The following is a 26,636-nucleotide window of genomic DNA, read 5'->3' on the forward strand; positions in this document are numbered from 1 at the left end:
TTCAACTCTACTCATTTTCTTCTCCATGGTTAAAGAGAAAATTTTCTCTGACCTGAAGGAGACTCAAAAGAGCTCTTGCAGCGGTTCAGTAGTTATTTACTCGTCTCTTTGGAGACAGCAATGAGACAGAAGTTATTTTTGCTCTTTTACAGTTATCAGGTGCCACTCTTAAATCAAGTGACCTCATTTTTGTTAAAGCTAAGAAAAATGACATCAGCTCATTCCCATTAATAAATTACTTTGCTTGCTACTTGCTTTCCCTCCCCAAAAGAAATATGCCCCAGTAGGTCAGAAAGGTCACACCATGGATCTGCCCGTGTGCTGGTGCTTGGGAAACGTGCCCCTGGGTGCTCATTGCCCCTAGTACTGTTTCTATTGCATATGTTTCATACTTCAATTGCATTACAACCTATACATACTGCATATCGAGCACTTAGTTATAAATTGAGCAGAAAATAACAACGTCAAATTAATAATTAGCACTTACTCAACATAGTATGTTCCGTATTGAGGGTCTTCTATTTTTTCCCATCCATAAGGAAGTTCTGCAATCAGAAAGAAAAAAATTCTCCATTACAGCGGCAAACTATCTGCAAATATCAGAATTTTTAATGAAGGAACGAGAGGACAGATTACAGACTCATGAAAAATACGAGGAAAATACAGGTCCTTTTTTATCCCCTTCATTTGTTTGAGGCTGGTCCTTCTGATGAAAGGATATCAGCCTGTTCCAGGGAATCTGAAGCCCTATAACTCTCTTTGTTCCACTAGATGAGGAGACTCGTATTCAACAAACTCACACCACTTTGAACATATAATAAACTTAAAGACAAGATACAAACTAACCTATTTAGAGAGGAAGAACCTATAAAGGGGAAGAAAAATACATTATTTAAAATTAATCTAATTATAAATTATGAATGTGATTTGATAGTTGTCAACTTTTTAAACTGCACGATGTGAATATGGTCACACTGCTTCTGCCCCCAAATACACCACAAGAGAGAGCTATGAATGCCTCGCAGTATCACACCCCAACCTTGTAAAACTATGCATCCTCTTGTACTTTCCGTTTAAGACCACCTGGCAGAAGTAATGCCACCTTTATTTATTCTCTCAATAATATCAGGATATTTCACTGTATTCCGACATGTCCATTTTCAGTCAACCCAAGAAACCTTCAGTCAGAACTGTAAGATAGGTAAGAAGAGAGCCCCACCGTGGCAGGCCATTTCGCCCTGACATTTACAGGATAGCGAGACACCCCAAAACTAGCTAGCATGTGTTTGGGTCTGGTTGCATCGGATTCAGCGCAGCCTGGCAAGATGACGACGTGCAGTTCTGCACTGCTGCAGCCTGACGGCTCCTGCAGCCACGGCAAGCCAGCTGAGAGTGGCTTGGGCTTGGACATCCCTACGTTAGGAGTCTAAAATAAAAAATTACCTGTTTGATATAGGTACTGAGAGTTACATGTGAAAAGCTCCTTTTTATGGCAAATTCAGAATCTGGAAAGATGGTGCCCAGCAGCAGATCATTACTGACCAAAGGTGATAAGCAGTTAACACAGAGGTCCAATTATTCTAGCTTTACTGTTCTAGTTATCTTGACCATGGAAATTTAAATATTAGAATAATGGATACAGGCAGGTAGCTAGACATTTTAAGGATAAAACTGCTATGTAATCTTGTTTGAGGCTGCCCTAAGTTTGACGGTTACAGGAATTTTTCCTAGCATATGACAGCATGTAACCAATTATTAATACCAGCATCACTCCACAGGGTTTGACAAAAGACCCAGTGGGTCTATTCATTTAAATGTTGTTCACTTGGAGATCCCGCATCTCTCTGTTTAAAGTGCTCTTTTTATCCCGTGGTGAGCTGCACATATGTTTAATAAGCAGCAGTATGCGTCCATTGCTCCAGCTGGCTTCATTAGGAATACATGATTGTTAGGCTGTGCAATTTAGGAAGACGACAGACTATTCTGAGTCTGCCTCAGCTTTTGCAACATGTCAGGCATTTGCTGAAGACAGAGCTATTTGGTACTCTTTTCTAGCTGACTAAATTACATGACTATGTAGGAAATGGCTACAGGAATTGTCCGCAGGCCAATCATGAATCTGATCCGAAAGTTTTGAAGCAACGGCATGAAGAGTTGGAGGGAGTCAGACTGTTCCCTCTACTTGTGCATTCAAATATTCTATCACATCACATGCAACAGGCATCATTAGCAATAGATATTATGCTGTATCTTCTTTATTATTCCTAGATTCTAATACTTATGGACCTTTTCCTCCTGCCTTATTCCACCCACACAACGATTTCCAGTGAGATCGTCACCAATATATGCAGTTTTCTCCTTAGCAAGGATAGTTACTGGAACAAAATATCTCATTCTCTTCTCAGGAATGCAGATAAACCCGTGATTCAGTCAGATTCTACTACTCCAGGGAAAACACACTACGGACTTTCCCAGTCTTATGTAAACTTGTATTGCCGAACCGAACTAAGGACGCTCAGCGCTACATTGCCTGCTCGAGCGTCACGAATATCAGGAAGAAGCTTCTACCACAGCAGTAATGGATTGTATCCAGCTGTGATAAACTCAGACCTTTATCAGGCATAGGAGACAAATGAATTCTGAACATCTCACCTCCATCTTCGCAATCTTCAGGAGCTTTGGCTTTCTTACAGAGCCGCGGATCGAGCCATGTGGTTGTCTTGGTGTTATGGCTGTGGAACAGAACACATGCCATTAAAAGAAGAGAACTCCCTGAGACTGAAGAAACTTGGCTGTACTTTAAAATATTTAGTACCGTGGGCAAACTGTAGCCTTTAGATAATATAGCCTTTATTTGTGCCTCAGTCACATCATGAAATGCTAAAAAGAAAAGACAACAGTGATGCTCAGAGGTACCAGCACAATGGAGACTCCCCAGGACAGATGTGAAATGTTAGAGGGACAAACACTCTCCCCTGCCCCGGAGAGCTCATGTGGGAATAGCAGCTGGTCCTACCTGAAAGGAAAAAATACTTTTAGCCTCCTCTTATGCTTAACTCTCACTAAGGTTTCTGTTTCATTTCTGCCTTAGAATTCATCAGTGAGGCTGTTTCACATGTGCACATACGAGCTGCTTTCCTATCCTGGACTTTAATCTGTGCTGTTTGTATTTTTAAGCATGCATTCCCAGCCAAGGAACACAAGCAGGAAGAACAAACAAGCTCTCAGATTTCAGGGAAGTTTGACGTAGTGAAGGTTTATATGACCTTATACCTCACTTATCAATACCCACCTAGCTTTGTATTTTGTGAGATACAAAACTCGTATTACAAACAAACTGACTTTGCAGGTGGAACCGTAAGGCTTTCTTGGCGCGACGGCAATCGTACCAAGTACGCGACATAGATGACCATCGGTAAGGAACGTAACAGTAGGAATATATTAAATTTCATAGAGAAATAGAAGCAGTAAGAGCAGAAGAAGAGAGGTGTAAGTGCAGCAGGTAGCTTCCTAGACTGCAGCTCGTCAGCACTTCTCTCCTCTGAAGAGCACAGCAAGCCCTCCACGGTGTCGGTCTACTCACTCAATGAAGTAGATCATGCCAGTGTCGGTGTAGGCCATCTCCCAGTTCTTGGGCAGCGGTTCCAGGGTTTCATCCCTCGACAAGTAATTTCTGAAGTCCATGGAGCTGCTTGTCTGGTTGTAGCTGGGAACAGGTTTCATCCAGTCAGGAGACTCCGAATGTTTTTCTTTGTTTTCTGCAGTTGTTCGGGGAAAGTGTTACTATTTGTCAGATGTTTATGTTGTTTCTCACAAAGAACCACCCTCTTAATCTGGCTAGGAGTGGATGTCAAACACGTCCCTGTATGTGATGTGCATTTTTCCACTTTTTTTTTTTTTCAGCTGTGAACTTTGAAAAGCTGACTCTGCTCGTCCCCTGCCAAACAGAATTAACCTTGTATTATGTGTCTCAGCCTACTCTGAAAAATCAACGCTGGCAGAAATCCAAGCTGACTACACTCTGTTGCCATTCCTATATAGAGAACAGTGTGTGCAATGCCATCAAAAAAAAAAAAAACCCAAACCCAAATTCTACTAATATTCCTTAAAGCACCAGAATAAAATATTGAAAAGACCCAAACTGCCAGTAAAAGAAACACCACCCTCCCGCAAGCCACAACAAGAAAAAGCTCCCAAAAATCCCTGGAGAAAATGTTAAATGCAAGCCTCCACCCTTCAGTCCCAAGGTTATGCTCGGTATCCTCCGTCACACCACGATGTCCGTGACCTCACCTAACCACCAGCCCTGCCACCCGACCGCGGTGTTGCCAGCCCTGAAGCTTGCAAGACTAGGTCAGGTCTGGCCGAAGTAAGTCTGTCTTAAACACTCACATGCAGGATCATCTGCAAATGCAATGTGACGGTTTCTCTCCGCCATGAGTTCTTCCCCCCCAAGATGAGTCACCGTGACAGTGAAAGGAAAGGGGCATCCTGCCAATCTTCGCAAGGTCCCACTGCACACTGGTCCGATCTCAGCGCACTCTGCTTTATTTCTCCCCACAAACTCCCCTTTAGGCAGTTTCAAGTTGCGCGATAGTTCCCTTAACCAAAATCATCTGAAAATTTTACAGCATGAGCTAGCGCTGCCCCTTAAACCAATTGTTTCGCTAAAATCTCCTGCATACAAATTCAGTAATCTCCTCAAAATTAAACAACATTTACAGGGTATGAATTATACTCTGCAAAGGATTCCGTTATTTGAAGAGTGGATAAGTTTTTCCTTCCCCCTCATGTAACTGGCTGATACCCAGCACTACATGTTCTCTACTGAGCAGTGCATTTTATGATGCAATTGCACATCTGGCTGGGAGAACAGCTGTTTCTTTTTAAAAGATAATTTCAAAATCGAGTAAAAACACCAGTCTGTATAGAAAACTGCCTTCAAACTTCACCAAACTAAGGAAGCAGTTCAAGCAAGCATGAACGTTCTTTGTACACTCCTCATCCATCCACACAACGCTTCAGGGAATTTCTCCCCTTGTCAACCAACCTATCCCTCCACTGCCATTAACTGCTTCCTTTTCCTCCTCTTCCTCCTCTTCAGGGAGAGAACTGTCCATCCTTTGCATTTTGCTGACGGATGTGGTTCTTTTCCTCTGCGATTCAGTATCAAAATCATTGTCGAAAAGGACTTGATCCACTGGATCAGGCTGAAAGGGGCTGGGCTCCGCTGGAGGCTTCGGAGTACCATAAAAATTACCTGCCAATGAGATGGAAATCAAGATCACTAAAGCTCTGATACTTGCTGAAAGTACCGGCAGTTGCAGTGAACATTTTCTTGCCCATATAACATGCTTTTGGTGAAAGACCTGAACTGTAATTTAACTTCTTTAAGAAGACACCAGCACTATCAAAAACCAATCCACAGTCAAAACCTATTTATGCCTACATTGTCTTTTTGCCAGTGATGCTATTGTACATCAAAAAACAATAGGTTTAATTCAAAATTTCTATCCTGCCACCTGTTTTCAAAGAAAAAGATGGATTTGTTACTTTGACTGGAATTCACTAAAGGTCCATAAAGAGACTTGGGGAATAGTCTGAGGGAAGCAAAACAGTGAAAATCAATTGTTCTTACTCTATATACTGATTAACTGAATAACAGAGAAACATGCAGCAACAGAAACAGACTGAAGTCAAAAAAACAAATTAATTTTGTGCAGAAACATATCTATTTACATAAAAACAATTACAAATAATTGATTTTCAAACTACAGTCCTACATTTTTCTACATGCTAAACAAAGCTGTTAATATAGCCTCATCTAAAAATGATTTGTACTTGAGAAAAACAGATTTTTACTTCAATATTTTAATCTAAACCACAAAGACCAGGAATCATCTGTTGTTTTCTGGAAAAGAATTTCGGAAATTGACCTCTCTCCTGACTGCTCATATGATTTTTATTAGGGAATTGAGCACACAGCAAGAGAGCTTCCCAGAACTCTTGCTGAGGTAACGTTTGGTGGCTGGATACGGTTTTGACCATGTGAAAAAAAAAAATAACAAACCCTTCTGAAAATATCAGTGAAGGTGAGGATCAAAGTGCCAACAGCCAGATAAAGGGGAGCTAAGAAGAAAAAAAGGGCTAGCTTAGTCTAAATTTGCTTAGGAGATTTGCACAGACAGGATGCTGTTAACAGACAGAACGAGAAATATACTTTGGACATTTTCTTTTTCCTTTCTTTTTTGAGGGGAGGGAGTCAATCAAATTAATTCAAGTGCCAGCAAAACCACCACCTACCAAAGAAGTCCTCTAGATGCATGTTTAAAGTTGCTTGTAACACATGTACAAATCAGGTTTATAATCTGGTAAATCCCATTTAGCATCAATGAAAGCTGCACATGCTCAGCATTTCTGAAAATTTGGCTGTAATTTAATTGACTTCAGGTACAACTATACATTCGAAAAAATCCCCTTAGCCAGATCATATTTTGGGTTTTATAAACTTACATACAAAAAGGAACGTAAGACATTTGTAATTTGTTCTGTTTATGGTGTCGAGAGGTAAAAAGCAGCAGAAACCAGGCAAGCATCACTTGAAACCCAGCTACCAGGGCACACTCCACAGGAGGGCAAGACATCCCACAACTGTGCCGGTCAAATTTGTCTCCCCTCCCTCTCACTTTAAACAAAGGTGGGGTTTGGGTCCATCCCCCACCCCAGAGTACAGGGATGTAAGGAACCTTAAAAGTTATCTCTGACTGCCATCGAACCCTTTAAAACAAAACGAACCAAAGCAAAGCAAAAGCCCATCATGTGATGGCAGCTCTGTGACTCCTCTGGATCACCAGTTCCTGACGCCTCACTACCTTCATTACATGTTTTTTCCCCCACCATATTTAACAAAACCAACTTTGCTACAGATTTGGACAAGCTGGTCTAGCGCTGTTCAATTTTCCATTGCAAAATACTTTTTTTTCCCTGCTGTATCATAATTTCCTTTGCCTTCTATCCTTTTGAAGTATGCCTCTGAGAAGAACACGGCTCTGTTCTCAAAGATTTAATCAAAATTGACTGAATTCTGGTAAACTAAAATCATATCAAGCACAGAATGCTTCCTCAAAAATGCAACAGGGAAAACGCACTTAGACCAAGACACTGGACATGAGTACTGGGTCCTTATTCCCATTCCATTAAACGTCATCAACATACCATCATACGTTCCACTTTCTAGCAAGGCTCCGCTTTCTTCCAGTGCTTTGAACTGCTCAACAGGAATGAAATTATAGTCTACCCCAGGGACCTCCCCATCTCTGGGAGCCCTTGTAGTGCCTGAAAAGACAGAGAAAACACTCTTGTAAGATACTGAAGTGCTGCCTGTTTACCAAATGCTGCCTGCTGTACAACTCAGTAAAAACAATATATTTTTGAATCTTTATACAATGATGATTGCACTTCAGTAATGTAAGAGTTAGAACACTGGTGAGCAAGTGAACATAATGTATAAAAACTAGGCCAATAAATTATGTAGGAATGGCAGCTCTGGCATTGAGGAAGGAGGAGAAAAAAAGCTGGGTGAAGTGGTAATTGGAGAGAATTCTTTCTTATGCTCAGTGAACTGAAAACTTATTCTGTGGAAGCTGGCGACGCCTGAGCCAGGCAGTCGCAGTCTGGGACTCCGGGGAGCTGTTTAACTGGGGTATTTTAACACAGCGTAAGGGTGCTTCACCTCTCCCCTCTTTCCACCAGTACCAACTCGCTAATTTGGAATGAGGTCACCAGGACTAAGTGCATTTGATTTTGGGGCCACCAAATCCGTAACTGGGCACAAACCCTACTTTTTAACTTTACAATTCAGAGCGTAATTCATCTATACTCCAAACCCGAGCTACGGGTAAGCTTTTTCAAAGTAATCAGTAAATTGCTGTGTTAATGCAGAAGTTCTCAAAGTGTTATGTCTATAAATACGGGCCTCCCATAGTCATAATAGCTTAATTAAAGCTCTCCTGGAAAGGACTCTACTGATTCGTTACTGCCTGTAACCTAATAACATTTTAAAAGCTTACGTTGATTTTTTTCAGGCAGCACCATGAACAAGAGCTGCTAGTAAACAAGCCGCCTTTCACTATTACTACCTCTTCAGAAAGTCACAAACTCTTGGGTGCTCCCAATATAATACTGATGCTAAATTGAGAATGGAATTCCTGTAGTTACAAAAACATTAGTTGACAAACTTTTTAGCACAATGAATATTTAAATGCAATCGGTGATGAGCCTTTTTAATCAGTGAACCTTTGAGACACGTAAAGGATGATCTTGTGATAATTAAGAAACCAAATGGCACAGAAGGGTGAGAAGCAACGACAGGATATTTGGCAGCTGTCAGAGCGTCCTGTACCTCGAAGGGTGCTTTCTACAAACCTCCACTCGTGGGAGCAGTGCCCTTTAGGCACCTCGCTAAAGGCAAGTTAACACCGCTGTTGGCTGGACGCAGGGATGCTAGCAGATGCTCAGAGCAGAAGGGCTGGCATAACTGATGAGACAGGGCCATCCAGATCCTCTTGACTAACTAATTCTTGCTGTGACACTAAAGTTTGTCCATGTGCTGTTTCTTCCGCTTCTCTTGGGCCACGGATTCGCTCTCCCTCTTGCCTCCTTGTACTGTCTTCTCAGGATGAGCGAGCAACAGTTGCCCTGTATCTCTGTCGTTGCAACCCTTCCGGCATGTAATCCCTCCCGCAACTCTGCTTCCAGCTGCGCTGCTCTGCCTAATGCACGTGACCTTCTGAGGTCTCAGTTTCCTCTTTGGGAAAAAAAAAAAAACCCAGTACATTGACAAAAAGCAGGACGTGTCTGCACTGCTTGATCATGCTGAGGAAGGTTTATTTTCCATGGTGGCTGTGCTTATTCTAACAACAAGAACCGATGAGTAAACCATAGATATTCCTGAAACACTCTGAGCTTTGAATGCTCAAGTTTTCGTTGTTTTGTCAGTCCACGCTGGCCATACATTTTCATAGCAACTTAAGGTATGAAACTGCTCTAGCAAAGCAATTTATAGAAGTTCCAGATTAGGAGAGAAGGCATTTAAAGCTCTGGAATTATGTGACGGTTAGCAGGAACAGATCACATGAGGATGATCTTTACATACTTACAAGGGATGGTTCTCAAGTAGAGATTGTCTCTGATCACTTGCTGGAGTTTATGGTCTATCGAGCCCTTCTGGAACTGAAGGCTCAAGTAATGGCGCAAGTCTTTGTTGATGACTTTTCCTTAAAAAACAACAAACAAGAAAAACTCCTAAAAATTAAGCAGGATCTTGCAACAAGAATAGCATTTCACTGGTATAAATGTTTCAAAAAAAAAGAAAGCAACAGAAAGAGTTGGGTTAAGCACAACGATCTGAACGGAAAAGCCATTCTATGCTACCAAAGCCTGACTCTCTGCTGGTGTGAACTGGCATGGTGATTTTAAGCATAGCTGAGCAACAACCATCCAACCTCAGTATCTCCCAAGCAAGACAGTTACAATATTCTGGAATTGTTTGGAAATCAATAGAAAGTATTAAGATACAACATCTATTACCCAAATTAAAAGTCTCTACAGACAGGAGACCGCTTCAAAATACAGCGATGCTACTTTCTATTCAATTTTCACCTACTGGCTAGGCACCTGAACTCACTATGTTGTCACACGGGAATATGCATTCTTGCTATTATAAAAAGAAAATATTTTTTTAAAAACACTGCATGATAGAAGAGTTGTTGGTTTTTTTTACAATTATTCCTTTGCAATACTTCTGTCAGGTATCATTAGCGAATCTGTCATATCACTAGACCACCATGGCCCCTTCTGCACACAAATAACTGAGCTCTTGTATTACTGCTTCATCCTTCTGACAGAAGGGTACAAAACAATCTTTTGTACCCTGTCATCCTCCCAGAAAGCACATTAAATAGGGTTCAGTGACCTTGATAAATTTAAGTTACGTACTACAGCAGAACACTCGGGGCTTTAGGGAAAAAGACTCTTAGCCTTCAAAACCCAGCTAGGGGACGGCCAGCAGCAGGCGTATGCTGGCGTATCACAGCAGCGGGAACAAAACCTGGAAGAGACAACTCCTCCTTTTAAGTTACGTCAGCAACAGGTTATAAAACGTGGAAACCCGCCATAGGAGTGATTCTGACGGAGCCTCCAATGCCTGCAGGGATCAGCTGCTGAAGAGACCACCTCAAAAGGCCTGAGAATGAAAGGGGGCATAGACCCACGTCAGTCTTAATACAAAATTCATTTACACCTTTATGCTGTACTTCCGTGAAATGTCAAAGTTAGAAAAACCCAACAAACCAAAACCCAAAAACCCTTCCACCATCACTCAGCAAGTTTTCCCAACCACATGTCACTGCTGCAAAATCATGTTTTGGCAAGTTGAACCTTTCCTTTCCCTTTTTGCCAAGTTAAGGACAGATACGCGCCTTACACCTGCGTCTCAAATGCTACCTTGGCTATTGCCATTCATTAACGACAAACCGTATTTCAAATCATACACAGTGCTTGACGTGCGCCCTGAGCTCCGGATGAAGTTAATTTCTCACCCTCCTTTAACACTGTCATTTATTTAACAATTACATCCAGAAGCACAGAACGCATTCTGCAGCGTTGAGAGGACAGCACAGTACGGTCCTCATGGCTTTCTGGGAGTTCCAGAAGCGATACAGCAATTCCCTATAACGTGGGTGGGGTGAGCAGCATCCCCGTCCCGACTCCTTCCCAACACTGCAGTGCTCCCCGGGGCCAACGTTCTCTGCCGTCATGCCAGCGAGCCCCCAGCTCAATTCCCTATTTTGCCACCATGAACTGTTCTTTATAAAACTTTGGATTGGCTTCCTGCAGCATAATGAGCAAAACATGTCATGGAAAACAAAAACAAATGGTGTAATCTCCAGCAAGAAAAATATTTTCCATTTGTTACTACAAATCGCTTTATTGTTTGTAGACAAGATGGTTTCTCAGCATTAAAAAAAAAATGTTTTACCACTAAAATGGTCCATCCATCTCCCTGTCAATGCCAGATCTATAGCACTGCACTTTAACAATGCAAGCGTATTTCACTCGAGCAGATCAATACACACCTATTTCACTCGGGCAGATCAATCTGGTTGTCAGCTATGTTCAGAGCGTTGCATGTCAGAAAAACTTGGCAAGAGGTGAAAATCTCTACTGGACGTAGAATTACAGAGACTTTATTTATTCACTGATTTTTACCCTCTTCATGTTTTAAAATTTAAAAGCTCGTAAAACCTTTCCAATAAACATCAACTCAGTCCAAAAAAAGTTAAACCAAAGTCGCTACTAAGGATATGCTGACATCAAGGGGTTAATTTTAACATTAAAACCTTAAAAAGATTGGACTACACTCTGTGACCAAGATGACTAAATTGAAGATTGAAAGGATTGCCTGGGGAAAACAGGAGAAAGTCAAACAAAATAGTAGGCAGAGAAAAAGTGACAGAAAGTCACAGAGAATGGTGTGCATTAGGAAGCAGGAAAAAAAAGCAGTAGTAATAAGGATGCTTTAGGCAACCTTCAGAGCTTGTTGTTACGCAAAAGCCAGATATTTCCCCCTTCAGGAGCTGAACACGCTCCTTTACATTGTTCACGCAGGCTTTTAGGAAAACCTCATGTATCAGACTCCCCAAAATGACCTAACAAATGTCAGGTTGGTGTTTGTTGTGCTGCTGAGCAGTCTCTGAAGGATGACACACGCAGCACAGGGACCAGTCAAGAGCAATCATGTACTTTATACCATTCAGGTTCTGCAAGATGAACAGGCACAAGCCTCTTGTTTTCAGTTTTAATTTAAATTAACCACAAAGGCGCTGCTAAAATGAGGATATGCACACTGCTGTTCAGTAAGGAAAACTAAGTGACTGCAGAAGAAAAAAAAGCCTTGAGCACCACTGCAGCAAAATCCAGCGCTGCAAAGGACAGAGGTATGTCTGAGTGTGACAGAGGCTCGGTGAAACACGGAGGTAGTGGCTTTCACTTCTCTTGTCACACCACAAACTGCAGCGGTAAACTCGTCTTTGCTGCTGGCACCTAAGCAGGACGAAGACAGCTATTTACACATCCAACCTGGCGTGGAAACGCCAAAGTATACCTATTGCAATTACAAACAGATGAGTATTGCCATGGTGCTACCAGAACTCAACACAAAGAAGTTCATTTCTAAATTAGCAACGTTGGTAAAACAACAAAGCTCAAAGTTGAAACATGCAAATAAATTCTAAGAACTCGATCTGTGAAGATTTTATGTTGCTGTACAACAACAAGTCACAGTAAAATGCTGTCACAAGTACGTCTGGCTAATGCTGCCAGCACATGGAATCTCTGCGACATCCCCCACAAATCGCTCTGAAGACACGTGGGAATCCTCCGTTTCGTTCCGACGCACGTTTTGTGCAGCCAGACGTAGGCGATGACTTTGGAGAGGTATGGCCCATCGTATTCCGTGCTAGGCGGGAGCTGTGCTCCCAAGTCTCCGTGCCGACACCTCCTGGCATCTACATGCTGGTAAGGAGCTGCACCGCTGATGGGTGAACGAATGAGTACAGGCATCGTTCTTTCAAGCTTTTCAAAAAATACTTCAGTTAATTATAAAAGCAATTATTTTTCCAAGTAGCAGTTCATTAAAAGCAGGCTACTTTCCTATTAAACAATATGATTCGTTACAAGTGCTTACACTTCCCTGTAGCATTTAGCACAAAAACATATTTTAAGGGAGCAGATGTGAAAACAGAATTACATTCCCTCATTCTTGGAGGACAGTTTTAAAAGCCTCTCTGCTGTCCTGGCCTGTCCCACCGGTGAATCGAAGGGTAAAACACAACCCCACGAGTGCACAGCAGGCAGGGCCGCAGCCGAGGCCTTGCCCAGGGCGGGCAGGGGGGCTCCGGGAGGGAGGGTGTCCCGGGCCGGGGGCTCCGGGAGGCCCCGCTCCCCCACGCCGGCCAGGCTGGGCCTCGGCTGGGGCGGCGGCGGGACAGGGCAGCGGCAAGGAGCCGGTCCCGCGGCATCTGCCGCCACCTCCCGGCCGCGGGCCCGGGCCGCCCCGCTGCGCCGCCGGCTGAGAGGCGGCCTCGGGCAGAGGGAGCCCCGGGGCCCGGGCAGGCCTCGGGCAGCGCTGCAGACCTGCTTGGGGATGTCGAACTGAGCTCCCAAACTCCCATCACCCGCGGCCCCGCTCCCAAATGGCCTCTCACTCAGCCCCCTCGCCCTCGGCACTGCTGTCCAGAGCGGTTTTAAGCGTTAAAGAATGAAAAAAAAGGTGCCAGGTCAGGTACTGCTGCTCGATGGGAACAAAGCAGGAGGAAAAATGTAAACAGACTTTCATAACGTAAATTCAGAATTTCATAAATGTAAACAGAATTCCAAGGTTACGCTCGGCTGTGTCATGTGTTACATAAGCAGTGATTGCAAAAGGCAACCTAGAATACGAAAATTCCACGTGAAACACACATTAAGGGCCAATAAAACAGCTAAATGGCTTTGCTCAAAAGCAGCTAACTAAAATACGAATTATCAGGGTTGATCAAGCGGAAAACAGTTACTGTTTAATTAAAACTAGGCGATCAATACATAAAACAAGATTAAGCAATCTTTGACGTGACTAAGCAAAAGCCATTTAAAGAAACATTCGGCTACACAAACCAGATACGTTGCATTAGGAAAGCAAAGTTATAATTGGTGTGCAACACATTAACTTTATGATATTCCTCAGCAACTACTCATATATTATAATTTAATGCGAGTTACAGATCTGAACACAATAAATTCTTTCTAAAAGCATGCATGAGAATCACCGTATTCACAGAATCTGGAAAAGCCAGAAAAGCCGGGCAGTAACACAGCCTTCAGTACTTGCACCAGGATGGGGCCCACCTAGCAAACACACACCCATGTTCCCAGTACAAGAAACAAGTGGGAGGTTCAAATTATTACAATTAAAGAAGAAAGGGACAGCCAACATTTTGAGAATGTCTGACCCAGTCAGCAGGTGCGGTTTGGCTCAGCTTGTGGGGCTGAATATTGATGGGTTACTGTGCAAAAGTCTGCTTTTCCCCCACGGAAGAAGAGGGGCCAGTGGCCCTGGGGCCACCGAGCACGACGGCCGAGGCTGGCAACACCGAGGGCTGCGTGGACACGCTCCCACTCCACACCTCCTCGTCCCTCTTCCAGGTATCGGATGCAAGAACCTGAGTTAGGACTCTGCCGTTATGGACAGGAGCTCCCCAGAAATATTCAGGCCATTGAGATGACGACCACGCCTGGGCCAGCGATCCGGCCGGGAACAGAGATCCTGGTCCCATTACGGGCTGAGCTCCGTTCACTGTGCTTATTCACTAGGTAACTGCTGCCTCTTCAAAGAGCAGTCAAGCTCACCGTCAGGCAAAGCTTTACTTTCTAAGAGACAAGGAATAAGAAAATCGCGGTTCTCGGCACTCAATAAGCACCTATGTGCCATCCGCAATTACCAGCTGCTTTGGAGTTAAGTCGCTACAAGGATGTTCAAAAGACCAAAAGCAGACAATCATCTCAGCAATGTGAGATGTACCTTCCCTCGTTTGCCTTTTAATGAGACTCGAACAGCAGTAGGTCCACACTGCTCTGCTCCCAAAGTCTAAATTAATCACGGCTTTTGATTGCCGGATCCGACATCAGAAAAGGCCAACCGTTGACTAATTCGGGAGAGATTCTCCAAAGGGCCACAGTGGGCAGGTTTCTGGTGAGACACTGTCAGGGCATCTTGATTTGCTCTATCACTGGTAGGTAGTGACATTTGTCTGAAAACAGAAATCTGTCGCAAGACATAGATTTTCCCCTGACACCGAACAGAACAGACAAGGTAAAGAATGAAACTCGCTTTTCTAGAACAAACGTGGGAGAAGAGCCAAATACATTACAGGCTTATTTTTGGATGTGAAATGCAAATGATGTATTTCACAAAGACAAAATAAAGAAAAAAAAAAACCCCTTAGGTTATTAAAGGGCATGAAAAAAGAGCAAAAACATATTTTAATCTGTTCTGGCCATACCGACAGACTTCTCACCTCGTCCCTCAACCCAGGATCATTTGTAGAGATTTGGGTTGAGAGCGGACCAACAGACTCTTCTGAAATTACCAACGCCGTTATCAGCGGAAAGAGAATTGGGGAATGACTTGGGAAAGTGTTTGGTGAGGGAAGGGAAAGTCCTGAGGACGAGGAGCTGATGAGCACAGATAAAACTGGACGGTTTGGGAACACAGAGAGGTATCAGAGGAGGCATTGTGATTCAGAATAACGCTGTGGGGAGAGAACATTTTTAAAATATATTTTGAATTCCTCGGTAAGAGCTCTCACAAAAGCTTTCAAATATTCATTAACAGAATCTCACTAAAGCCTGCTGGGCTCCGTGAATTTCCCTCTACTGAATGTCTGCAGAGAATAAATGATTTGACTGAAGACAGGGACAGCAAAGATATTTTTATTAAGCCATGCTGTACTCAGCAAGCTACACGAGTGTCCCCAAAAATAAGCCTTAGACAACATGAAACTCCGCGGACCAGAACCACCGGCACAGGGTTAGCATCAGCTGCGACGCAACTGTGGGAACAGTGGAAACAGCCTGGGTTTAGGTGATGAGCGTACACGGATGAGCAAGAGGCTCGGGAACAAGCGGAGCGAACACGGAGAGGAGAGAGGGGGAGAGATGCGGCATCTGTGTGCGGAAAATCCAAATCAGTGTCATTACGCAGTTCTGGAAGTTATTCCAGCATCTGGAGAAAACATGTTATAACAAAGGAAAAAAAGAGTATTTGAGAAATTAGCAAAACTTTTAGGCAAAGGACATTTCAAGAGAAGTCCTTTACACCACTTCCTTTGAGAGGAGCTTTTGTATGCAGCCCTGCCAAGCACATCCAAGCTCTCCAAAAGCCTGGAGGAGATTGCCATCCATTTGCTTTATTTTACCATGCTTTTTTCACTGGCCACGTGAAAACCATTACCTTCCTGCATGCCACTGTCCTACGGAGATAGATTCAGGAGAGATTCAGACTCACGGTAGGTTTTTACAGGTGAACCAGACCTGCTCCACATTCTCTCAAGCTGTCCTGCCCACCGTTTTCCTGTGCAATGCGTCCAAGAACTGGACATCTAATAAATATTGAAGACCTATGCAAATAGCTACATTTACAAGACTGATTTTACAAATCCCTACCAAATACTGCAAGACACACAGTAACAACACAAGACCAACCGGTATGGGTGGGAAGTCCCAGAGCATCGGCACGGAATGAAGGAAGCGGGACTAGAGGAGACCTCGCCGACAAGCGGCAGGATCTGCCCAAGCAGCAGAGAAAGGAATTTAATTCCTCCAAGTAACACAACTAGTCCGTAAACTTTTAACTACAATAGTAAATCTCGTCTCCTTGTACTGAAGAGAAATCGTGGTGCTGAGCATTTGCCGAATACCGTGCTGTGAAATAAAGGTTGTGAAGTGGCTAAATGTTACTAGTGTCAATCTTCTTTAAAGAAAATTGAATTAAGGATCTTTCATGTAGCTGAACTATGGCTGCGTCATTAAAGATGTTCTGCAAATTCAGAAAAAGTAAAGGGTAAGTATGTCAGATTCATCTAATTACATGATAGAAGCAGAACAATTCATAGAAGAATTTACATAGGGTCTATTGTACAGAAAAAAAATCTCACAGCACTTCTTAGCCACTAATCCATTAAACCAGATTCATTTACTAGTTGAAAGCTGAAAAATTTTAGGTTTACTTTGAAAGGCTTGTTTAATTGTAGTTTGTTATATGCTGCCCAATAAATTCTTGGTAACATATTCATATTTCCAGAAGTTATGGTAGAGATAAGCCTGTACAGTATTAATAAATTATTTACCATCGCATTCAAAATACTGAAAGTGCATTTTACAGTACTTCTGAAATAAATGAAAACCTGTTTCTCCAGATTTGAGAAATAAGGTTGCCACAAACCTCATTAGAGTATGTACATCCCGCTTCACTTTGGGGATCTTCTTATTTTTGTTTGTAATACAAAGTACACTCAGAAAATACCTGTGAGTTTTGACTTTTTAAGCCTAAAGATTTAGGAGACTGCTCATCACTAAAAATGATCAAAGGGGTGATCAAGCCTGTACAGGATAATGCCTTAAGATCTTCAGTCCAGGTGGTGACTGATTCAGGGAGACAAAGTTTCTCAATCCTCATTCTCAAGCATCACAGCGTACTGTGTTGTACTGTTCCCTTGAGATCTTATAGGTTTGGAACTGTTCTACCAGTAAACCAGCCCACTGCTGGTAAATAAACCTATGCAAAAATAAGTTGGCTTTGTGTTTGCTTATGAACTTCATCATTAAAGCATTTTGAGTTTTGAAGATAACTAAAATATGCTTTGGAAGGCATATCCCCAAACAATCTTTAAGAAATACAAAAAGCATTGGCACATAATGCATTGTTTATTCTGAAAAACACTTGGAGCTGAGAAGGACAAGAGACGAAATGTGAACAGTGGGAGCCTGTATGCAATCCTCCAGGTTTTTATTTTTGGCAGTATAGAAACAGCAAAGTCAACTGTAACAGAAGCCTCCAGGTTGTGAATATCCATGGCTAGGTTCCTCACCTACCATGAAAAAAAAAATTAAAAAGAATCTATTGTTTAGTGCAGAGGGAAGAAGAAAGAAAATATTTGCAGAACATGGATGGCATTTAGATGGAATCTCTCAGTGCCATTTGGTTGGTATATGAAAATAACACTTGTTACCCAACTAACAATTGCCTCCGTTTGCAAATAGATGCATCACAGTTGGCTGAATCTTGGAAGCGAAGAATAAGGATCCAGCACTGTGAAATCAAGAGGTTTTTTAAGGGGAAAGCAACACCTTCTATCACCTACCCTGAGCTCATCACCCTGGCTCCAGAGCACGAGATGTCCATGGGCAGGGTCGGGGGACACCTCCCTGCACCCCCAGAGGGCAGCTCCCCTCTATCCACAGCCAACAACAAACACGGCTTTTCTTTAAACCCCCTAAAAGCAAAAACATTTAGCTCACGTGCCAGAACACACATGAACATGGACGGCACCCACAAAGCTCAAGTGCAAAGCCCTGGGCTGCCGGGGGAACGCGAGCACAGAGCTCGGGGCGCTCGGGCTGCCCCTTCCCTCGACCTGCTCCGCGGGGGCACCCGCGGCCGGCTAACGCACAGCGGGACGGTCACACTTTGGGATGGCAGAGAAGGTGTACATTAAACCAGCGGTGTTTGGAAACCCGTATGTAGGACAACAACAGATAAAGGCTCTGCTGGACTCAAAACCAAGTGGTGTTTTGCAGCAATGTCATTGCAGCTACAAGACTCTCCTTCATTACAGCCCAGCAAAATTTTGTGAAGAGGAAAATAAAATATATATATTTAGTGGAGTTAACATGAAACAAAACATACATGTAAAAACCAGAGAAGATTAGTACACTGAGCGACGATGAGAAATGTTGGCAATTACTGGTGGACCACACTGTCAGTTCATTATTTCTCACCGCATGTTACTTTTTTTTTTTTTCTGTATCCCGTTACATCTACAGACATTCTCAGCTTATGCACCATTTCTGTGGAATGACAGCAGACACCATTTTAAGTTGGTTTTGTGCGATGTATTGGTAGCAAAAAAGCTTGCATGCTTGCACAGCCTAATACATTTTCTGCCTGCAACCTTAAGGATTTTTAAAATTAAAATCCTTGGAGTGAAGTTCAAACTTTCAGATGCCAGCTTCAAGCACACTAATATCTGATATGATTCTAGTAATACATTGCATGAACACAAAAATCCATTAACCATGGAAGCAGAGTCAGGAGAATTACCAACGGGTAGGGTTTTCTCTGATAACGCCAAGTATTTTAATGTACCATTATTAAATAGGAGAACGGGAAGGCACAAAGAACTGTACAGCTGTTTCTGATATAAGATCAGACACTGAAGGAGATATGAGTAGAACTCAAATGATTTAAAATAATGAATGGGTCTCAAATAAAATGGGAACATAACCATTTCCTTCAACTTAACAGTGGGGAAGAGAAATGCAGAACTTTCCACAAGAGAACAGTTTGACCTTTTATATTATATATGGAGACTTTCCTCTCCTCTCTTTGATTTGCTGTTTTCTTGAGAAGTTAAAAAAGCACTGAACAGATCAACAATCTTTTGCCTATTTATAAAAAGACTTGCTATATTTTCAAGAGACAATTTAATTCTCGACTTTTCCCAAGATCTTTCCCTCCGGCTGTAGTTCTCACCTCCACCGCCGCTCCGCTTGTCCTCGTCCTCCTCATTCTGTAGCGCTCCCCACAACACTAAACTCCATCACTGAAACGGCACGTGATTTCCATCTCAAACAAGATGTGTCCGCACTGATGATAACGAACAAGAATCCAGATAAACTGCACCCTGTAAGCCTCTGCCAGGTTTAAGACAAAGACAAAGATTTACAGGGATATCTGGAAAGCTCACTGAGCACAGCCTGGGAGCTTGAAAGACCTCACAAAACAAAACTTAGATTTGCAAGCTCTAACTATGGCTCTCAAAGTAAGAGAGAAAGGTAAAGCACGAGAGCAACAGGCTTTTGACATCGCGACAGCAGACAAACACACGGAGCAAGACACGGTATCATCTATCGAACCACCCTGCCGGTGATGGAGCCTGTACGGCGACACACAAACAGGCTCAAACATATTAAAAGCGTGTGCTACAACAATCTACAGGGTCAAAACAACAACTAGAATTTGTAATATGCAAATATGTTAAAAAATTAAAAATACAGGGTTGTTTTAATAATAACACTTTATTAAGGCTTCCTAATTATGCACTCAATCCCTTGCTGAGTGTTAATCACTGTGCAACTCACTACACCTCCAGAGGCTGTCTGGCACGAGTAGTGTCTGTCGCTGCAACGCTCGTGCTGTAAAGTCAAATATAGACATTGGAGCCGTGAAATCAGAATCCTCTGTAGCTGTCATAGGTTATAATAATACATAAATCATTTAGCCTGCTCTTAAGTTGAGCAGACACAGAATTGCAACGCTCCAAACCAAAGATTAGTCACTCAAACAATAGAGGTGATTTTCCTTGGGGTAACTATGGCTTGTTTTTCCCCGAGTTATAAACAATCTTCCATTCATTCCCTTAAATTTACAATGCGAGGTTTTAGTTCATTCACACTAGAGAAAATGATTTACTGAGACAGCAAACAAAGCAATTTGCTCTAGAAAGCACAATTAACGTACACAACTGAACAAAATGTGACTTGAGTCCCAAAACTGTTCCAATATTAATACTTCCCTTTGATAGTCTGCAGCTAACGTGCAAATTCAAAGTTCCTGACATTTAATAAGTATTGTTTCAATACCCCACCCCAACAAGGGATCCCACACAGGGCGCTTGCAGGTTAACACACCGTAGTGCTTGGCAAAAATTATCTACCCTTGCGTTTGTCCTAACATAGCATCACATTTCAGACACCGACGTACGTATAACATACCATATCTTATTGCTTAAGCAGCGTGCAGTTCTATAGAATGACACATTTCAGTCACGTCCCCAAAGAAAAATGTCCTTGCAGCTGCTCTGTGTTACACAAGCGATTTAATCTGCTTGGGACTTGGCACTGTTTTCCCAGCATAAGGGTACATGTTCACATGCCAAGACCTTTTTTTTTTTTTCCTCCAGTGTTCTGATTAGAATAGAACTTATGCAAATCATAGACAGGTTTATTTTTAGCCAGTTTTCCATAGGAAGCAAGACATGCAATTACACTCTGCATAATTTCTAGGCCCACTAACCTATTTCAGTGTGGAGTTTGGCAGAGTAGGAGCCTGACAAAGATACTACAATCCCAAAGATGTTGTATGGCTGTTCTCCTGCAGCAGAACAAACCCGCTGAGCACTGGACACCCAGGTAAAGGAGCAATTCCTGCTCCGAGGAAGAGTCATTATGCAGTTTTTATGAAGGAATTAGAGCTTCTCGAACCGGCTTTTCAGGAGCTCGGGAAGTCCCAACACTCCCGGAGGCGGGCTGCAGCATTCCCGACGGATAGCTCGTGCTTTGCCGGAGAGAGGCACTTCGGCAGTGAATTGAGGCTGCAGAGCACCCAGCTGCGCCTCACCGCGCTCCCACGGACTCCCAGGAACTTCCAAACACCAACGTCTAAGTGCTAGGTCAGCGCTGCTCTGACCGCATTAACAGATGTGCCATGTCACAGCGGTATTGATTTGAGACATCTCAAAGTTTAATTGGAAAACAACGCGCGCCCCCCCGCCGCCAAGCGCTCTCTGCGCAATACGGACAGTCAGCAAAATCCCTCTAAGTCCAGATGTGCGCTGGCCGTGACTAATGTTAACGCCTGACTCATACAGAGTTCACATGGCAGTTCCGTCTCGAGAGACGCTTTGTTCGGTCTGCTACAAGAGCTAAGGATCGGGGGCACACCAGCGTGCACCGCAGTGCTCCGGTAAGAAACAGAGGCGAGGAAAGTCCCTGGAGATGGTCCAGGACGGCGCCGGTGGGAACACCACCATGCATGGGCTGTGGCAAGCGCGGGGGCTGCAGCGTCTTTCTCAGATACCCTCTCTGCAAAAGCATGGCTGCAAGGAAACAGGTTTGTGTTCCTCAGATTTTTCAACGGTTTTCTCGGCAAAAACAAGCTTGTTATAGAAAAGTATCAACACTGACATTTTAAAGTGCTGGTTTAAACAGCACTGCAACTTTTAGCTTGCCTAAGTCACACCGATTTCATAAAAATAAAATATGAAAAAGACTTTCTCTCAAAACACAACCTATAAAACAGGATTTACTATCTATTGTGGTTAAGTTACACCCTTAAGGAACCTTAAAAAAATTAAAGTTTTCCCCAGAATGCCTCTGAGAACGCACTGAACATCCACTGTACAGTTTTACAGTAAGTGTACCCCAATCACAGCGTTGCCACACAGGAAGCTAAAAGCACAAAAGAAAATAATTCAAGACCTACCAACATTGTTCAAAATACTTTAAAAATCTTCCAATTCAGAAAATAAGGTAATTCTCACTTTCACCTGGATGGAGATGCTGGTCAAGTAACTTTTCCATCACTTATTTGGCACTATATCTACGTGTGAAAAGTACAATTTAAGAGCCAGGAGACTCATCCCAGAGCAGGGGTCAGCTACCAGCAAAGTGCACCGGGAGACACAAACTCCTGCCTCGCCAGAGACCGAGCACACGCTGTCACACACCCACGAATCTCACTGGTTTCACTCAGTGAACTACAATTTTGTTATAACTTCATTTTGCAAGGAAGCTTTTGTTTATGATCTTAACGGCACATTGTTGTTGAAGTAATCACATAAGGAAAGAACATTTCCCTATGTGTTAAGTTAATCATCATGTAATATTAAAAATGAAAGGAATTTATCTTTTCCCTTGCACAGCATATCCTATTATTTCATCGCTATTCATTTACTAAGATTTATTTTCCGTTACGGCACCCAGGATTTTCAATTCAATATGAAATAGCGCTTTCCCTGAGAAGAGCAAGCGTGAAGAGCGGGATGCCAGCAAAGAGGAACTGCTCAGCCTTTGAGATTCAGTTGCCTCCTAGCAAAGTACACGCAAGAATTGAAATTGCCCGGGCAGCCCCAGCACATCCCACCGCAACTCTTTGCTGCAGAAACCCAGCTGCACAGCACGGTGGAGCGCAGCACTTAACCTGGCGCAGCCGCATCGAAGGTGCCAATTCACAAGCTCCAAAGCAAGTCGCGGGAGCAGTTGCAAGTCATCGCCAGCAAAAGCTACAGAAGAGCTGTCAGAAAACTGCGTGCTCACCTCCACGGTTTGGTGTGTTAATTTAAATTTCTAACGAACTTGGGCAAGCTGAGGCTGGTACGTTCCCTCTGTGACTTACGCTCCGGGAGAAGTGAAGTAAGACTTGGGGTCCGAAACTGCTGCGAGCAGCGTGGTGAGCACCCGCCTGCCCGAGCTCGCTCCGGAGCATCTGGGGACCCAACAGCTTCTGCCTGGCATGCAGCACTAGGTTCGAGTGAGTTTTTAAACTTCCAGCTAGTTGCTGCCCGTGGGTGCCAACCGACTGAAGGTGCTTGACACGCTCCAGGGGGTGGCACGGCAGGCGGGGGCACGAAGAGGTCTGGGCGCCTCGTCCAAACAGGTCTCCAACACGGAGATGGGCTCCTCAACCTTCCAGCTCCTTGAGAACCGGTCTGCGCGACAAATGTGCGGTGACCAAGGGCAGATTGGCTTTAACGAGGTATCATTGAGATAAAAGAGCGTGTTACCAACCTAACTTGAAATGCAATTATGGAACCACCCACTTGCAGCAGCGATTCAGCCAACGTAGTATTTTAGCAGATGAGCCTGCTCTGAAGTATAAGCTTCATTTAGGCTTTAACTGATTACATTGCCTGTCCTAACTGATCGTTCATAATTTATTTTTATGGTCATGCAGGCAGAGAATTTGCAACATAAAGTAGGAACCACTATGTTGATGCAAAACAATGCAGTAGTTTTAAATTCAAGGAGGAGATAGATATTGAAGACTTCCAATTTACTAAAAAAATTTGCTTCATTATTGTTCCTGCTCTAAAATGTTCCATAAATAAAAGTGTTTGGACTCTGGAGGACTCAGAAGAAAAAGCAGATGAACTAAAAGTGATTTAGTAAATCCATCAGTTGAACAATTCCTATCCTACAGATGAAGCACACACAAAAATCACACAAATAGACACAATTCCATTCTCAGAACAAAGCTTGACTATTAGATTCCTACAAAAATGGCCTATTTATCCCAAAAAGTACAATTATTCTAACTCAGTTAGATAGTATTTTCTCTCTAGGGCAACACTAGCAGCAGCAAAAAACTGAAAAGATTCAGTTGCACTGTGTACATTTGAGTCCACATTTCAACACTTGTTGGTTTTTTCCCCCCGCCCCGTAAAAAGTACCTACGGAACTGAGAATTCATGAGTATTTACTGTACTGACTTGGTTTAACAGCAAGCGGTAAAGAGAGAGGAAAAGAGACACAAAGGCGCAGGGTGGTCCAGAGCCAGGCGAGGCTCAGCCATCCCCTCCCGGCCGTAGGGCTCCGGCCAGCGCCGTGACCTGCTTCACCGCAGGAGGCAACGCTGGCACCAGGGAGGAACCGCATCCCGATGAAAGGACTTTTCCTATCCACATCCCCACCGAGCTGCTGCTGGACGAGCAACGCGGGCACGCAAGGAAACACAAAAGGAAACGCGACCTTGTGAGCAGGTAAAGAAATGAAGCAGACTTTGCAACATAAAGGGTATACATGGAGCGAGACCCGTAATGGGTCGGAAGCGAAGCCCATGGTCTGACCACGTCAGTCATCACAGAGCTGCTAAATTGAAATATTATTGCTATAGGAACCGCTACCTCCCTACTGCTGTGGCTTTTACCTTAGCGTTTCCCGGGAACAAGTGACTACGAGCCTATCGGGACATGCAGCTCAGCTTTTAGATGGTAGCTACTTAGAAGAACCTTAGGTAACTAGTATCATTACACACTGCTGTCCTCCATATGCTGTATACCATGTACATGTTTCTGACATCTGACAAGAAACAGCATTTCACAGGCAATGACTGGGTTTTTCATAATATAATTAAATTAGTTTACTTCCTTGGGCAGAAACTTACCATCTGCCCAAATGCCAGTGTTCTGGATTACAGTTTGCCAAGGAATTTACTCCCAGGATTATAGATTTTTTTTTTTTTTTGCTTGAAATGTAATATAAACTCAATTGTTTGGCAACCTAGTACATTTTGAAGTATAAAAAACAATGCAGAAGCATAGTATCTGTAAGGAGTAGTAAAAATTAACAGTATATATATTGATATTTTTAAGTATTATTATTTGCATATGCTCTAACATCATGAAGTTACTCAAGAAAGCTTAAAGCCTACTTACATTTTAAAAGTCCTTAATGATACTGTAAATGACCTAAGCCAATGTGCCATGTGGACATATATACACGATACACTCAGAGTAGCACTACAAAGAAAGCCGCAGTACTCGATACTTTCAGTCCTAATACTGAATGAAAAACCCCGCTACCCCAGAGTGTTTTAAGATCATAGAATCAGAGAATCATTTAGATTGGAAAAGCCCCGTAAGATAGCTGGCTGTCAAAGCTCCAAACGCATCGTCGCATCTCTGGGCTAAAACCTGAACCGAGCCATCCGGGAAACAGATAAACCGCAGAGGAAAACGTAACTCCTCGATCCGACCGTAGAACTGCACCGACACCGTCGATAAAAACGCTGGGAGGTGGGAAAGGCTGCGAACCCCAGTATGGAAAACCTGTCTCGGTCGAGAGGTTTATATGCGCATGACAAAAGCAAATAAAATTATAAAAATTAATAACCTTACACTTGTTACGTTATCAGACACGTTTCCAATGTCTTGCAGGAAACACAATGTTTTTATTCCTTACGCAGTTCCTGCATTATCCTAATGGCATCCAGCATGCATAAACAAGCCCTGAACCGGTTCAACCACGGAAGCAGCTTTTTTCAGGAACAACAGCCAGCGAGCACGAGAAAACCAAACCCAACTCACCAACCCCGGTCAACAACTCTTCCCTTTCAGGAATTCCTCGCACCCTGGTGCGCCAAGTCTGATCCAATTTAAATCTGCACCCATGGGAGTTTCCCGCGGGCCGTGCACGGCACTGCAGCCACGTCCAGCCCGGGAACACACGGATCCATTCAGCACGGAACCTGAAGACCCAGCGCACCTTCCCATCGCCTGTCTGCATGGAAACAGCGCCAGGGCAGGAACCTAAATGTTCATTCTGTATTTTGATCTAATAAATCCCCTTATATCCACGCGCTAAGAACCAGTGTTCACAACTTAACACGCTTTCTCCAAATTTACTCTTCAAACTGTTATACCCTGTGACGAGTAACTTGTCAGAAAAACACAGTTGCGTATCTTGTTGGACAGCGGGGGCAAGAAGGGCGTTGAAGAGGGTCAGAAGGGAAGGATGACGGCATTCACAGCCTAGCACATACTAATTTATTTCTCTAATGAGAAGAAAAAAGGAAAAAAAAAGGCATTGCAGAAGAGAATTATTCCAGAGGGCAGACTGTTTTAACTGCAGCCGCAGCTCTAAATTATATAGCCAGAAGGTCAGAACGATCTTTATCTTCCTCCTTTACACGCACTCACCCATAGATACAACAATGGCAACTCCATTCCAGTGACAGAGTTAACCTTGGACTTTTAAAGTTAACTTTAAATGCCCGTCTGTCTTTTTTCTGTCAGCTCCCGTGCTTTGCTGCTGTTGGCTAAACATCTTCACGTAATGGCAGGCAGAAACTCCACAGCACTAATGATTATTTTCCTTTACTGACGCCTTAAGTTCAGATATCCGTGGCATAGCTCTCATGTCATTTAAATTACGATGCGCCCCGTGCTTAAAACCAGAAGTGTTGTATTTTACCAATAAAGGGTTAAGGACTTCTAAGTCAGTTCAACTGACCTTGGTATGACTTACCCACAACGCAGTCAGCT

General features: G+C 43.2%; 1 protein-coding gene across 2 annotated transcripts in view; it reads right to left on the minus strand.

Annotated features, from left to right (window-relative positions):
* Positions 1-26,636, minus strand: part of MAGI3 (membrane associated guanylate kinase, WW and PDZ domain containing 3) — a 72,954-nt gene that overhangs the window by 26,663 nt on the left and 19,655 nt on the right. For both annotated transcript variants that reach the window (XM_054803525.1, XM_054803526.1), the window contains exons 2-7: positions 9,159-9,275; positions 7,216-7,335; positions 5,051-5,260; positions 3,584-3,758; positions 2,653-2,732; positions 488-545 (exon numbers count right to left, since the gene is read on the minus strand). In XM_054803525.1, coding sequence (XP_054659500.1) covers positions 488-545; positions 2,653-2,732; positions 3,584-3,758; positions 5,051-5,260; positions 7,216-7,335; positions 9,159-9,275 — 760 coding nt within the window. The remainder of the gene's footprint in view (positions 1-487; positions 546-2,652; positions 2,733-3,583; positions 3,759-5,050; positions 5,261-7,215; positions 7,336-9,158; positions 9,276-26,636) is intronic.

The sequence above is a fragment of the Grus americana genome, chromosome 25 (assembly GCF_028858705.1).
Source record: "Grus americana isolate bGruAme1 chromosome 25, bGruAme1.mat, whole genome shotgun sequence".
In the NCBI taxonomy this organism is placed as follows: Eukaryota; Metazoa; Chordata; class Aves; order Gruiformes; family Gruidae; genus Grus; species Grus americana.